General features: G+C 35.4%; 1 protein-coding gene across 1 annotated transcript; it reads left to right on the top strand.

The window, feature by feature from the left end:
- Positions 1-1,837: 1,837 nt before the first annotated feature.
- LOC136808917 (uncharacterized) lies at positions 1,838-8,068 on the top strand. The gene is made up of 9 exons (XM_067065478.1): positions 1,838-1,988; positions 2,386-2,469; positions 3,031-3,150; positions 3,982-4,053; positions 4,371-4,463; positions 5,349-5,381; positions 5,605-6,003; positions 6,218-6,379; positions 7,020-8,068. Exons 1-9 carry the CDS (start codon positions 1,916-1,918, stop codon positions 7,589-7,591), a joined length of 1,608 nt encoding a protein of 535 aa, XP_066921579.1. The 5' UTR covers positions 1,838-1,915; the 3' UTR covers positions 7,592-8,068.
- The last annotated feature ends 8,180 nt before the right edge of the window (positions 8,069-16,248 follow it).

Here is a 16,248-nt window from a genome sequence, read left to right as displayed (position 1 = left end):
TTAACAATGCCCAAAACATGGCCGAGTCCAATTTTCGAGAAAAAATTTTTTTCGGTCGAAAATGCCGGAAATATGCCGGAAATCGCCGTTTTTCTGGATTTTCATTGGACTTTTTCCTTATAATTGGTTGTTTTTTCATTTAAAAACATTATTAATAGCAATGCCAACCATCAAGCATGTTTCAATTTTCAAAAAAATTGATTTTTGAAGCCGGGACTACTCAAAAATCGCCGGAACAACCTATTTTCGCCGGAAAGACAGTATTTCTTGAATTTCTCGAGCTGTACTTTATATTTTTTTATGAAATTTTGCACACTGATGCAAGATGACAATACCTAAAATGTGACGGAGCCCGATTTTCGAAAAAACATTTTTTTCCGGCTGAAAATGCCGGAAATATGCCGGTAAAAACCAGTTTTTTTGACATTATCTCGAATTTGATTTTTGAAATTGAAATGATTTTTTGCAGAAAGATGCGTATTCGCAATGCTCAAAACATGACCGAGTTTACTTTTTGCGAAAAATTCTTTCCCGGCTGAAAATGCCGGAAATATGCCGGTAATCGCCGTTTTTGCAGATTTTCACTTGGCTTTTTTCTTACTTCTTTGTTTTTTCACACAAAAACATTATTGATAACAAATCCCACCATTAAGCATGATTCAATTGTCAATAAAACTGATTTTTGCAACCGGAACTTTCTATTTCTATTTTCCCTACTCCCCTTCCCTCTTCCCCCATCAACAATCTATGATAAGATTTAATGTGTTATGCATTTTTGCAAAGCGCTATATCGTCTGACTGATTGTTTTCATTTTTCTCCTTATTGCCTTATTATTCAGCTTTCATCATCAGGTAGGTCCATTCAGCATGTTGCTTGTTTTTTTTTTTTTTGCATTCTGTCGGAAAATATCAAATTGTTTCCCTGTTTTGAAAGATTTTTACTTTTTAGCACGTACATTATTTCAAAAAACTCCAAAAGTTACTTTAAATTTTTACATTTTTTATATTTTATATATGAAAGTATAATGCAAAATATTTCATCTCATTTATTGGAAAATATATAAAATTTTCTTTGGTTTTCTTACTGTGGAATATTCTCCTTTTTGTTATTCTTTCATTTTAAATATTTGCCCTTTTTGGCTACATAATATTTCTGGAAATCCTGGGAAATCAGCGCTTAAAATACTGTAATAATTATATATAATCAGGTCCTTTGATGTGCTCAACAACACTCTACTTGGCGGTGCGACGCCGGGTGACCGCTAGTATAATACTAAAATCCATTTAAAGTCCACCTAACGAAAATTAAAGTTCTAGCCAATTTGATTACTGTATGTTGTTCTCAGTCGGGTTCAGCTTGGATATATTTCGTGGTCCGTAGCTTTGAACCTACAGTCATCTTATGAATAATCCTGTAAACTGGCAATAACATAAATGGAATTTTGAAATTCTTAGGGACTTGTTGCTTGATGTTGTCTGAGATTTAAAGCACTTTGAAATCTTTTGAGGACATCAATTATTATTTTAACATTTGTAAAGGAAATATTTATCCGCATCTTTGCGGCTCTTGTTTGGTTTTTAAGAGGAGAAATTCCAGTGGGTTTTAAAGGGATTATTTTTTGACCCACCACAAAATTAAACGAACCATTTTTCTAGCAGGTAGGATTTCAACCCTGGGGTGGAGATTGGAAATTACTTTTCAGAGGTAACTTTAGGGAGATACAAACACTCTTTCACAGATGTTTTATCTTTCCATTCTAAGGTTAGCCACAGCGATAGGTTTACGAGGTGATATATGCAAAATTATTATTTAAACCGTCAGACTTTTTTAATCTATAGATTTAAATTTTAATTCAGTTATGTAAAAAGGAGTTAGAGTTTAGAATTTGGTTGACGAGATTTTTTAAATACTGTTATGAAATTATCTGTATATTTAGTCGTTTTTGCCTCGGCCATTGCTTTTGCAAATACCCAGGAGCTAAGCGCGAGTGAGTTTCTGTTGTTGTTGTTTTTGAAATCCTTAAAAATCAAAGTTGACTAATTTTAAGCACATTAATTAAATTATTAAATCTACTGATATGAAAATTTGGATAAAAACACTTTAGCAGAGTGTTTTACAGATTATGTGCTGGTATCAAAGAGGCTGTGGGTGGTTAAAACCAAGTTTTTTGTATACTCTTGGCTAACAAGTCTAAACCTTAGGGAGGGAGAGGTGATTAGACAAAAATTCTCTGGGGTTTCACTCTAGACCACAGAAGGTTTCTGCAGGCCAAATTTCTCAAACCATCTGATTATCCCTTTAATTTGGGTAAATTCACCTAAACGTCACGGTAAATTTTTCAATTTTTTTCCCTATAATTCTTTTAATAAACGTTTTCCCACTAGATGGGTTTGCTGGAGCCAATGTGACATCCGTCACAAGTACGTCATCCGTCACCCCGACGACGACTCCACAATCAACTGGCCCAGGTTTGAGATTTTCATTTTCACTTTAGTTCGGATGATTCAAAATTGTAGGCAGTGCTTGTGCCTTGCTTCTTGGTAGCATTGAAATTCTCATTCCTTCGTGTCGAATGAACCTGGGGGTGGGGGGTACTACCCTTGCTAGCCCACGGGGGTGCTCTGCTAAGGTTCAAAAAATGGATCATACGTGGGACTGGTTTTTTGAAAACAATCTTTAAAATCTGAGGGAAAAAGTGACCCGGAATGGGACTGAAATTACATATTTTTTACTTGTTACCCAAATTTTCCGAAAAAAGCACCCTACGAGGAACTGATTTTTCTATTTGGTGTTTTTGCGACCCTACCTGGGACTCGTGGAGATTAAAAAAGGGACCCTGACCAGCGGCACATCCCCGTAACTCATTTTGCCCTAGTACCCCCCCCCCCCCTGAGAATGAATATGCAGATTGTCTCATAAAGATTTCCCTGATTCAAAGGATTTCTAAAGAGACTCTCTGCAACCGGAATCTACTGAATCTTACACAGCTAGGCCTAAATTCTTAATTTTCTTTTTTCACCGCATTTTAGTTCCTTACTGTTTCGATTCGATTCCTGCTGAAGACTGTCAAACATATAAAGATGTAGGAGCTTGTAATGATTTCTTACCCAGTCTCCTGTGTCGTTCCACGTGCGGAAATTGCTTTGAAGGTAAGTGGACCAATCATAGAACTTGGTCTTGAAGTTGGGTTGCAATAATCGTGCTCGAATAATATAGTCCAGTAGAATTCCATCAAAAATAGGCTCAACCTAGAGAAAAATTTTTTAGAAGGTTTCTATATACCGTTGGAATAATAATTTCGAATGCGGCGTAGAGTCAATTTTTCGTCATAATGAAATTGTCTGTATACGTAAGATATACACACTGGAATCGTCCAAAAAAGGGTCAAAAATCAATTAAATGTCAAACGTTTTCTTTCATTTTTTATTTATATCTTGTTGTTTTTGTTTCACGCTTTTTAATTCTTTTAACACACCTAGAAGCTAGGAGAGTTACAATCATGGTCGAAATATATTGAGATTTTAGTGTATTTTAATGTTTTTCAGAATTTAAAGTTCGGGCGAGAATTGCTATTTTAGCACTTCAACTTCCTTTCACTGAATATCTCGATTTTGGAGGGGTTTAGTGGCTTCTAGGCTATATTCCAAGGGTTTGGAGCAAATTTGAGCTTTTAAATCCTAGGATCCTAAGGTCGTAAGTCTTAAGTCTCATGTTAAAACTCAGAGTTAAAACTCTTCTTTCCAACTGTAGTTTAACGCGCTTAAAAATCATTTGTGGTGTTTAAAACTTCGCAGGGAAATCCGCTTTGTCTCAAATATTTTGCACATGATTGTAGGATAGTTAAGTGCTTCGACGACGCTATGATTTTTGACCATCAATGTAGTTCACCAGATTCCTCCATTTCTACTACCCTCTGTAAAGGGCGGAGGGAAAATTTCGACAGTCGACAGTCTTATTTTAAACCATCACTTCGATTACAGGCGATGAGATTTCAAGTTCGTCCACAACCTTACCCCCGTTTACTTTGTTCCCCGAAACTACCACCACGCCCGGTAAGACGATATAATGATTTTTGAAATACATAAGTCAAAATAACGTTATTTTTCCAATCTTACATTTCCTAGTTGTATTTATCCTGTATGATTTTTCTGCTTTGTTGCTTCGTATTATTAACAAGAAAATGTTAACTCCGTTAACCGATGTCAGTATCTTGCTTTTAACGCCTTTATTTATCTTTTGTACTTTTACGAAAAAATCTTGGGGAAAGGAGTGGCACCCTCTCCTACTTTGCAGTAGACAGCTGAGAAAAAGGAAGTTTTCGATCCTCAATTATGGTTGCAAACTTACTTACTATTGTACTTTTTTCCAGAACCGTCAACAACTCAAACGCCACTCACCACAACACAATCGACAGAAGATGCTGTTGAACCTCAAACCACATTACAACCTGAAACCACATTTGGTAAGAGCTCTCTACAGGGTGTCCATAAGAAATGTAGCATAATTTTCATTCTAAAAAAATCTTTATAAATTGTGCCGATTTTTATGACTTATCTCAATCAACAATGGATTATCACTGATTTGATCTAAAATTCTACAGCTTTTCTATACTTTCTATAGCTTGAATTCATTGAACTTTATATATCTCTGGACCAAGCTATATCCGCCATCTTTGATCGGAGTTTTTTTTAAACTGGTACCCTAATGGCGGCACTATAACAATAGCGTTCAGTTTGAGGTCGTTGTTGTTATTATTATCCATATCAGAAATTCAAACAACGTTTTTTTCTAGCGTCAGCCAAGTCTTTTCGCTTCAATGCAATGACTTTAACAAGTTTTGAATACCCTTGCAAGCGGGCTGCAAATGACCAAAAAGTGTTTTTTTTCTGACGTTAGTTTAGTCTTTTCGCTTCAATGCAACGACTTCAATAAAGTTCCGAGCGGGCTGCAAATGACGTTATCGCCCTATAACCAGGGTGGTTAATGATATTTCAGCCCTCGGAAGCGCGACGCCTTAGTTTTCTCAGCGCGGGTATGACTATTTCAGTCATAGAACCTTTCAATACCGCCCGCCGTTCGAATCTTTAATGGCTTACTTAATGACCGCTATATGGATAAAAATACTCAATAGCGGTGATGATGTAGCGCCGTTAGACGTTAATTCTTAGCAATGGCCTTTTCCCTGGTACCAATTCCAAAAGACTCCGATCAAAGATGGCGTTAACCAAGCTATATTGGTTCAGGGATGTATACAGGTCAGTGCTTGAATTAGAGGTCCAATTTAAAAATATCTTACACTGTTAATAACCCGTTAATAACCCGTATCATTATTTTTTTCACCTTCTAGAGCCGTTTGTACACAACAGTGATCTTACGAAAGGTATTTGTATGCAAAGTTTTAGGTTTAACCATTCAAATATTCAAATTTTGGCTAAACTGCAAGTGACCAACTAATTAATTGAATGTCGTGACATGGCAATCTTTTTAAACTTAACCAGTTTTGACGTTTTTTGATAACTATAAAACTGAATTTTTTGACATGTTCTTTTTCTTAGACTCGTTGATAATTACTAGTACCTTTCCTCTATTCTCCTCCATTCTAGATACGAGCATCATTTTCCTGGTCGATGCTTCCAAATACACAATGAAATATTACAAGAAGCGTGTTCAAAATTATATGATGGGTGTATACAAACATTATTCCAACACAATCCCTAAAGTCCATTTCGGTCTTATCTCATATCACAGTTGGATTTATAAACTCAAAATTTTGAAAGATTCACAGCGTACTTTTGAAGAAGCGGTACTTAGGCTAAACGCTGGCGGAGCCTGGCGTTACATGCATCTTGGACTACGCTCCGCCAAAGCTATGTTTCGAACAATGTCTTCACGTAACGAGACACGAATTTTGGTCATCGTTTCCGGGGGTATTTCGCATCGCTATTTTGGTGAAAGTGGTTTTCATTTGAGTAGACAACAAGCAATTATTATGAGACGAGAAGGTGATTTTTTTTCTTTTAAATCTTGAATCCATTTAAGGAAAAAATGCTACCACTTTTTTGGCATGCTCGTGAAATTAAATCCAATGAAAATGAAAATTATGAACCCAAACTTCCCGGTTTTTGCCACTGCTAGTAAAAAGCGGGTTGTTTCAGTAGAAGACATTACTTCACGAAATCATCAATATATGTTAAATACAATGTCCTAATTTTTCAGGTGTATACATCATGACGGTGGCATTAAACAAACGATACACAGATTTCAGAGTACTTCGTGCTTTAGTTTCACCCACAAAAACAGACCATGTCATTCGTACTCCAAACTCAACGACTGCTTATGAAATTTCCATACCTACCATAGCGCGCCTTATCGAATCAGGTTTGTATCTTTTATAAAAGATTTTAAGTCTATTGCTCGTTCATGGGTCAAATAAGCTCATTGCATCCTCTAAGCCTCTCTTTACGCAGCCTGTGTCTAAAACGGTGATCGAAAGAAAATTGAGACTCAAGTTTACGAGGGTGCGATAATGCGTATAACAAAATAAAATTTCTTTTAATTCAACCTATCTTCTGCGTAGAATAAGGGTTTAGGGGTGTGTTTTATCGATATTTTTGTTTATTGTGTTAAGTGTAATGTCCCAACAATGTGCCAGGATAGGAATAGCTCATTACCCATAATTCATTTCGAATGTGAAACGGACTATACCAAAACTAAAACACGTGGTAGAATTCGTGAGCTTGATTCTCATTTCATCCCTCAGTTCGTTATTACAAGCTATCATAGTTGAGTATCCGCATAACTCGACCCGCACGGGGAATAAAAATTTGTTCAAGCTAAGAAGATGAATGTTGAATGAGACATTCGATTTATAGAGGTTCAAGTCCTAGAGATTCTGCTGTAGATGATATATTGGCGCTACCCCTATGCTCATTGACCTCTAACTAACGTTTAGACGTTGATACCGTGTTGAACTTTAAATATCGATACACAATTCATGACTTATTAATTTCACTTTTAGGACCGAACTGCGATCTCCAATATGCAGATATAGCTATCTTGGTTGAAACGAAAAAGCAAAACTTTCTACGGTTCGAATCAGTCAAGACTTTCTTAAACCAACTCTACAATATTGGCAGTAACCTGAAAATCCGTATGCGATTCTTAAATCTTCCAAAACCCCGATGGAGCTGTTGTTTTAAGTTATACTCCGAAAACACTTTTCAAAAGCAGGTCTTCCGTCTTGGCTCAGTATTTGACCAATCAATGCAGCCATACCAAAGCGTTACGAAACGTGTACAAAAAGCTGTCAATTATGAAATGAACGAAGACTTTGGGTCAACTTCTCGATTCAAAGTTCTAATAGTCATTACTGAAGATCCCATAACGACAGAGGACTTGAGGCAAGTCGATCATGCTTATCGCGAAGATAAAACCGTCATCAATATCTCGCAAAATGCTGCTACTAAATTACCGGAGCCGAGTGGTACGTCGCTAGGCAACAATTTAAACTTTGCACATTTTACATTTGATAAAGGAGAGACCATTTTAGCGTACATTAAAGCGTCAGAAGGAAATGTTCCTTGTATGTAAACATTAAAATTATTTTCACTCTCATTAATTGGTGGAGAAACATTTTAGCCGTTCTACAATCATGGTCGAAATCTTTTGAGAATTAAGCTTATTTCCTCGTTTTTCGAAATTTGGAGTTCGGGCAAGAAAGTCAATTTTGGGTCATCAATTAAATTTAATCGTATATTTCAATTTGGCTCGGGTTTATAGACTTCCAGGCAATATAGACTTCCAGGCTATATTATGAGCCTTGAACCATTTTTGAACTTTTGGATGCTCAGATCCTAAGTCTCAAGTTACAACTCAGAGTTAATATCTCCCCCCTTCCAACCTACTTTAGAGCACTTACAAATTGATTGTGGTTTCAAAACTTCCCGGTGGATTTCCCTTTTTTTCTCAAATATTACGACCTTGATTGTACTAACACTGATAAAATCATTATTTAATAACATACTAAATCATGAATGAACCTACCATATGCCACCATTATACTATCACAAAAGAAAAAAAGACGTTTTCGAAGATTTGGGTACAAAGATACAGTAACAGAATACGCATCAACGAGACAAAACTTTGATAGTTGAATTGCATTTGACCACTGACCTTTATATACACCCTCAAAAAAGTTTCTCACCCCCAGCGCTCCTTAGACTTTTCAATGAGGGTGAAAAACCTTTAGCTGAACACTTCATTGGATTATAAATTGAGTACTACCATTCGGGTGTAGCTTTTCAAAAAACTCCGATCAAAGATGGTGGATAAAGCTTGGTCCAGGGTATATAAAGGTCAGTGCATTGGATGACTATAACAATATTTTTGTCTGTGGTAAAATTTTGAAAGTGAAATAGACTCAGGACTGGTATAATAGATGGTTATACTATTTTACTATTAGGTTGTAAAATATTTAACTTTTAATATCTAACTAAGATTATATGAAAGTTTTTATCATATCAACATGTCAATACCTGAATTCTTTCTTCACATTTTTCTAGCGACGACTAACTTGTAGTTTATGTATGGTTAGGCTACGTCATATCTTCCTTCGTTTCGAGCGTAAAACTCCTACTCTCTAAGAGTAAGGCCTAAATGCCTGGATCCGTCTATTGTGTAGACTAATGTATGATGAGATACAGTGAGAACAAAAGTAACCAATATTTAATTCACCAGGGGCGAGTATCACGCTGTTTGACTGTTATGGCGCCGTTTGATGACTGAATGAAGATTCCATTCAACGCGCATTTAGTAAATCTAATCTAAAGTAACCATGTCAATCATCCCACTGAGCAAAATATCCAATCCTTGGAAATCTTGAAAATGTGATACTTCCATATACATTTTGTAAATATGAAAATATGACTTTTCTATATTTTCTAAGTTTAGGAAATATGATATTTCATGATATTTCCAGATCTGAAATTCATTGAATTATCATATTTTGAAAATATGATGTTTCAATCCTGGAAATATCACGAAATATCATATTTCCTGAACTTTGGAAATATAGAAAAGTCATATTTTCATATTTATAAATGTATATATGGAAATATCATATTTTCAAGATATTTCCACTGTATTTCGCCCAGTGTCCAGGATCTTGGATGAATGCTGTACAAATCAAATCTCAAGTAAAAAACGTATCATAAAACCATAAAAGATTTGAAAGAGAGCCATCTCTCAAAACATTACATACAGGTTTTGCTATTAAATAAATAAAGTTAACGCTAGAAAAGAGCCAAACTTGAATAATGACTGGGTAATTACTGGTACTCTGAGAAACTTGGACATGGACTGATGGAGAATACATTTCTTTTGAATGAAACTCATATTGCACGGATACATATTTACAAGTCTCAACCAGAATAAAAACTAGATTGTATATGTAAATTATGTAATTTCATAATCTACTTTCAATGTGTTAATCTACTTTCAATGTGAGGAAATGCGATCTCCCCTCCGATTCTTTATTGAACGAGACATCTGATGCGATGAAATTCTAATAGGTCGTCATCGTTATATCTTGATTTCTAAACCGGAATGTGCCACCAAATAACTGACTTTCAAAATTGGACCCTTACAGTGCAGCTCTTGAGCAGTGAAAAGGTACTCCTTGCAGTACATTTTACCGAATGTTTCTCACCCTAGATAGATTACGTACCTTATTTTGCTGAAACCACCTGAAAATGAGCCTCTGAGATGTCGACACAATGTGCAAAATAAATTAAAATGAATGTAAGTCAAAACTATAAAGATACACCAGATTTTTACTGTCAGACATGCGATTTGGCAGTTCCCAAACAGACCCTTACAGTGCCATCTACCTAAAAGGAGACCCTTTTATTTAGTGCACTTTATAAAAGTACACCCTTACAGTGCATTTCCAAAGTGCTCGAAAAACCTACCCTTAATTTCAATTAAGGCGGCGGGGCACATGCTGTGGGTCGGACCATGAGTGCCCCGGGTCTTCGATTCTTTTGATGAGGAGACATATACACCCCTGTATCAACGACCCGCTCGATGTCATATCATCACCACAGAACAATTTTAGGCGGACTCAGTCAAACACGCCCTGGTCCACCCTCCTTTTATGTTATTTCAAAGCATGATCTTTAATCGAAAATGGTAGACAAAGTAGTGTCGCGAGAAAAAATCTAAAAATGACGACCGAGCTTTCTTTTTTCACGACTTGTGTATTTTTCACCTTTTCCGTTCGGCTGGTAAGTTTTATGTTCCTATCTTTAGTTTTTTACTGTGTTTGGATTAAGCCTTTTTTTAGATTAGCAATCAAAACAGACAGCTTGGTAAAATCTGTTTTCATTTTGAGAAATACCTCGCAGAAGTCCAAGTGTGATATCGATGATGAATTGAATTGAATTGAATTGAATTGAATTGAATATCAGTTAGGGAAACCATCCAGGATCCTGCCATTCTATAAGCCAGAAAAAACTAAATGACACTTGTAAACTTAAGTTTCTTACTATTTTCCATCAAAAACAACCAAAAACATTTGCTACTTCCCAAAGCTGGAGACCAAAACAAATTATCTTCCAAGATTATGGCGCCTTTTTAGATCTATTGTTATGGCCATCTAAAATGGTGGAAAGAGTTGCGGAAAGACAGGGGCGCCCGCTAGCTTCGAGGGTGGCAACGCCAAAACGCCCAATACGATCTTCCAACAAAAGGCGAGTTATTTACCGCGCGAGTTACGTCATACACTCCACCGCAGCACACAACAAACGGTGTTTCAGTGAATATCAATAATTATAAGAAAATCTTATGTGCTTAAATTCAGTAAACTTTGAGTTCTTCATTGAAGATTTAGAAGATAAGAAGATAAAAAATGCGCTGGATAATTTTCATTGTAACAGTTTGGTCAATCATAGCTGAAAGTTTGAAAAAGTTTTTCCGACGCTAAAAAAAATTTCAGCCAATTAAAAGCACAATGTGCTTATATTTACTGTGTTTGCTACATCGTCTAGGCTAAAAAAAGTGCGAAAATACACGAACGTCATTTTTTAATGAGTGTTGTTATGATTTTTTAGATCGCGGTTTACAGGAACTCGTCAAATGTTCCTAACTGAATATATTTTCGCTGCAACACAGCAGGATAACCCCTTACAAAAAAAAAAATAGATTTCTCTAATACAATGGGGAACCTAGAAGAAACTGAAAAATTATTACAGAACTAAAGAAAAAATGAATAAACGATTATCATAATATTAATAGTGACAACAAATAATGAATATAAGAAATATTTTTTTATTTTCATTTTATGACAATTTCTTTGAGAAGTTTTATTTATAAAGTTCTTCCTGTTACACCACCCACCCCCTCCCACCCTGGGAAAACACACTAAGTTCACGCACACACAATACACGCACACATACACACACACACACAAAGATTATTCGTCTTCAGCTTTGTATTTGTCTAAATAGAATTTTGTAGCTAAAGATTTTAGTTCATCAGTATCAAGGTTGTGAAAATCAGTGTCAGGATGATTTATTAGTAACTCATTCCATTGTTTTGACGAAAGACGAGAGAAAGAGTTAAGTCCAAAATTTGTGGTTTTGACCGTTGAAAGTTTTAGGGGACCCGTCCATATTCATTTGACAACGCAAAACATCAAATTGACGTTATCCTCTTCAAACTGAGCAAAAAAATGTATTATATCAAAGTCTCAACTTTTTTAGATCAAAAGTTATAGACGATTTTATGGTCAAAAATTGATTGAAAACAGGGAATTTCCCCACAATCTGCATAATTTATGCAAAATTATAGCACTTTTTTACCACAAAAACGCCCATAACTTTTGATCTAGAAAAGTTGAGACTTTGATATAATACATTTTTTTGCTCAGTTTGAAGAGCTCTATCACGTGGTATAGGTCTTTTTTGATTTGAAGACCCCCCCAAAATCATGAATTTTCAGGGCTTACAATTTTGCCTAAAAACCCAAAAAATCGCAAAATTACGTAAAAACTGCGGGTTTTCAAGCTTGGTAACATTCAAATTCCGAATCAGCACCCTCAAATTGACCAAGAAAGATATCAAAAGTTTATTCACCGACATTTTGAAAAAAAGTGAAACGTTTTGAGGTACCTGGCCATGGTCTATTTAATAGCTTTGCCCCTGGTGCCAGTTTTGTGATCAATTTCATCAAAATTAAGTGTTGATAGGACATCAGATGGAAGATTACCCTGGAGGTATTTTTGAATAAATAAGATATTCATTACTTTCACCTGATCAAAGATTTTGAGTAATTTAAGCTCAGCAAACAGAGGAGTGGCAGAGGTTCTTGGCTCACTAAAGGTCATGAGTCTTAGTGCAGTGTTTTGAAGAGTAAGAATTCTATGTGTGACAGTATTGTCACACAGTCCCCAGAGTTGACTAGCATAGCGAACATGAGAAGCAAAAATTGCATGATAAATGTTTAGAAGGATGTGAATTGGAACATAGTGACGAAGTTTGGATATTGCCCCATTTGCCCTTCTCAATGTAGCAGCAACGAAAGAAGTATGAACCTTCCAGTTTAGATGATTGTCAAGGTGAACACCCAAATACTTCACACTCTTACTTGGTGATAGAACTTTCCCGCAAAGCTTAATTCTTGGAATACAGTCCATCTGTCTCCAAGGGGAACGAAAAATAACAAACTCAGTTTTGCTAGCATTCAAAGAAATTTTGTTGGCATTAAGCCAGCTGACTAAAACTCTGAGATCAGCATTTACCCTCCCACAAAGACTCCATACAGTTTTTGAAAAATTTAGTAAATGAGTATCATCAGCAAAATGATATGTTTCAGAGGTTCTTATACAGCGGTGAAGATCGTTTATATACAACAAGAACAGCAGAGGACCCAAGACTGAACCCTGAGGAACTCCATGATTAATAGATTTTAAAAGGGAATTTGAGCCTGCAAGAGAAACATACTGGGAGCGGTTAGTGAGGTAAGATCGGAACCAGTCGTTAACAATGCCTCTGACTCCGTAGTGATCGAGTTTTTCAAGTAAAATTTCGTGATCAACTGTGTCGAAAACCTTTTGTAGATCGACAAATACACCACAGGCAAACCTACCATTGTCAAGATAGTTTCGGATACGTTCGACAATATTAATGAGTGTATGCTCAGTAGAGTGAGCCTTACGAAAACCAAATTGTCGAGAGTAGATTTGATTATGGTTTTCAAGAAAGTCAGAGAGACGTGAATACATCACTTTCTCAGAAAAATTTTCAATGTTGGATAAAAGTGAAATTGGCCTATAATTAGAGACTTCAAGGGGAGAACCTTTGTGTTTGAAGACAGGCACAACTTTAGATATTTTGAGAGTAGAGGGAAAAATACCACTGAGAAAGGAGTAGTTTATCAGCGCCAATATTGGCACAGAAATGAGAGTCCTTGAGTCCTCAGTTATTCTTGTTGGTAAAAGGATCTGTGGAAGTATAAGATTAGAATCGAGGATATCCATGAAGGACATTATTTCTGAGTCATCCTCGCATTTTAAAAGATTAAGATTGAAGTCTCCAAGAAGGAGGAGTTGCTTTTTCTCAGAAGAAATTTTACTTAGCAAAGGTTTTAGAAAATCTTGATTGAAGCCAACCATTTTTGGATGGCGATATATAGTACTAACAATGATATTGGTACTGTTTGGTAGGATAATTTCAGCAAAGCATGATTCAAGACTACATGAAGAATAGCAAACTTGATCGTGTTCAAAAAAGAATGACATAATTCAACTTTTTTAGTGATGATTTCAAAAAGCCTATATAATGTGATATTTTGTGGCTACAGTTAAAAAAATTTATTCCCACGTCCCAAAATGACAAAAATTTCTTTTGCATTTGAAACGAAATTTCTAGTGATCTTCAGGGGCTAGTAATTAGCCTTTAAAGTGTGTGAAAGATTGTGGCTAATTTTTTGAGTGGCTAATTCTACCAACTAATTTCAAAAAGGTGTAGCAACTTCAATTTAAAAGATCAGTCACCCAAATTTTGCACAGGTTACATTGAATAATAAAATTTTGAGATTATGTGAAAAGATGTGGGCTATTGATCCTTGAAAGTGAAATAATGTGGTTAATAGACTTAAAATGCACCCAGAGACAAAAGTATTGAATAAAAAAGTCTAATCGTGGAATTTGAAAGTTTTTTGCTGGAGATGATACTTATTGAATGGTTTTGTTTTCATTTTCTGAGGATACAACATCAGAAATGTGAATTTAAGTGGCTAAATACTCCTTGCAATTGTGATGTTTGACTTGAGGAAAAACGTACTGACTTTATTCACCATGTAAGAAAGCTGTAGTTATGAAATTTTGGGATATTGTGCTAAATATGTGGCTAATTCCATATAAATACTTTTTGTAACACTTCCTGTATGATTTTGTGTTAAAATGTGTGGCTATTTGCATACTTAGTAACTAGCAGTTTTTTTCATTTTAAGCCTAATTTATAGATTTCCCCTGTCATGTTTTATTGCCACAATTATTCACATATCAATTTTAAAGAAAGGTATACAAGGTATCAAAAGAAAGCCAATGGAATTTTCCAAAGTTTAGACAAGGTTATTCTTTCACTCACGACGTGAAAAAATGTGGGTAGCCTTTTTAATAATCCGGAAATTTTAGTAAGTTTTTTTTAGCCACGTAGAATCACAGGGCAACTATTAGTTGATACTTTTGAATTCAGAAAGTGAAAATTTGATCTTCAAGCTATAGTCTCAAACAATTCAGGTCTTTGGAATTCTTTTGTGAATGGGTGTGGCTACCATTTAAAATAAGGGCCTTTTTTCAAAAAAGTGTGAATATTAGCCGCATGATTTCACAAATTAGTAGGTAAAATACTTCAAATATGTTCTATTTTTTACTAGTTTTTCAAGAACACCAGATTCATTATTTTCATCACTAGTATTTATTTGCTATATTGGTTTTTTAACTATTGAAAAAATATCAAAACAGCGAGTTCAAGCCACAATTTTTCACATTTATCACTTGAAATTCTTTCACATAAGTATATCTTAGAAAAGTTCAATCTGTGATCTTCAACTTTGAACCAGTTCCAAATGTGGATATTCAATAAGTGCTTGATTGAGGCTATTTCAAAAAAAGATAGAAAAAGGGTAATATTAGCCTCAAAACTGCACATTTTGATAAAAAAAAATTCCAGTGAATTCCTAGAGTCCTAATCCACAATCCTGTATTTTTCCCTCTTTCGTGAAACATTTGCTGAGAAGTTACACGACATTATCCAAAATCAACAAAAATTGCATTTTTCCAATGTGTCATTCTTTTTTGAACAGAATCACTTGGTCTAGGTCTGTCATAAGTTTGTAAGAGAAAGAGTGTGAAATATATAAGGCCACTCCACCTTTAGAAGATTCAGTTGGTGTAAAAAATTTTTTCGTAACCTGGTATAGCAAAGTCCTCTTTTTTTTCAAGAGGACTTTCTGTTTCTGTTTCTGTTTGCGATGACGCAAGCAATTAACAAAATAAAAAAAAGAAAGATCAAAGAGATTTTCTTTAAGGCGGCAATCACAAATATCTTCGTTTCGTGTCGCCCGACCGACTCCTGAAAATTCCAGCAAACTAACTGGAACGTGCCGCCTTCATTCAGCGTCTTAGAACATCTTGCGCTAATGTTTTTAACTTTTTATTTTATTTTATCCTTTATGTTTAAAATCACGAAAATGTACGTAATGTATTATGTGATAATTCAATAGAACTAGAACTAGAACTAGAACTAGAACTAGAACTAGAACTAGAACTAGAACTAGAACTAGAACAGAACAGATATTTTGAAGTCCCCTTCCTTTCGGTGGATGCTTTCGTCAAAAAAACAGACAGCTGTACATGTTAGGCTTCACTTAGCTGTACAGTTAAGGCTTCACTTTTTCTTGCCTGAGAAAGGTTAGAGATTGAACTATAGCCCTTCGGGCTTTAAACTCAATGGTTAGCCTGGTCTCCCGCCCTAGAGCGATTTGCATTCTCCATATGAGTATTCTGGAGCAAGATATCCACGATATAATTACAATAGTGCTCACTGCAGTGTAGACCTAAAGCTCTAAAACAGCATCTAATAACATGAAAACCAGAATATGATTCTTCAATGGGAATCAAAACTATAAAGTGCACTTACAAACATCAATTTGTCAGATCTAACAAAATTAATAACTGCACTGTCATC

The sequence above is a fragment of the Clytia hemisphaerica genome, unplaced genomic scaffold, assembly GCF_902728285.1.
Source record: "Clytia hemisphaerica strain Z4C2 unplaced genomic scaffold, Clytia hemisphaerica genome assembly, whole genome shotgun sequence".
In the NCBI taxonomy this organism is placed as follows: Eukaryota; Metazoa; Cnidaria; class Hydrozoa; order Leptothecata; family Clytiidae; genus Clytia; species Clytia hemisphaerica.
Note: the sequence above shows the minus strand (reverse complement) of the source record. Positions and strands in the feature narration are given on the sequence as shown.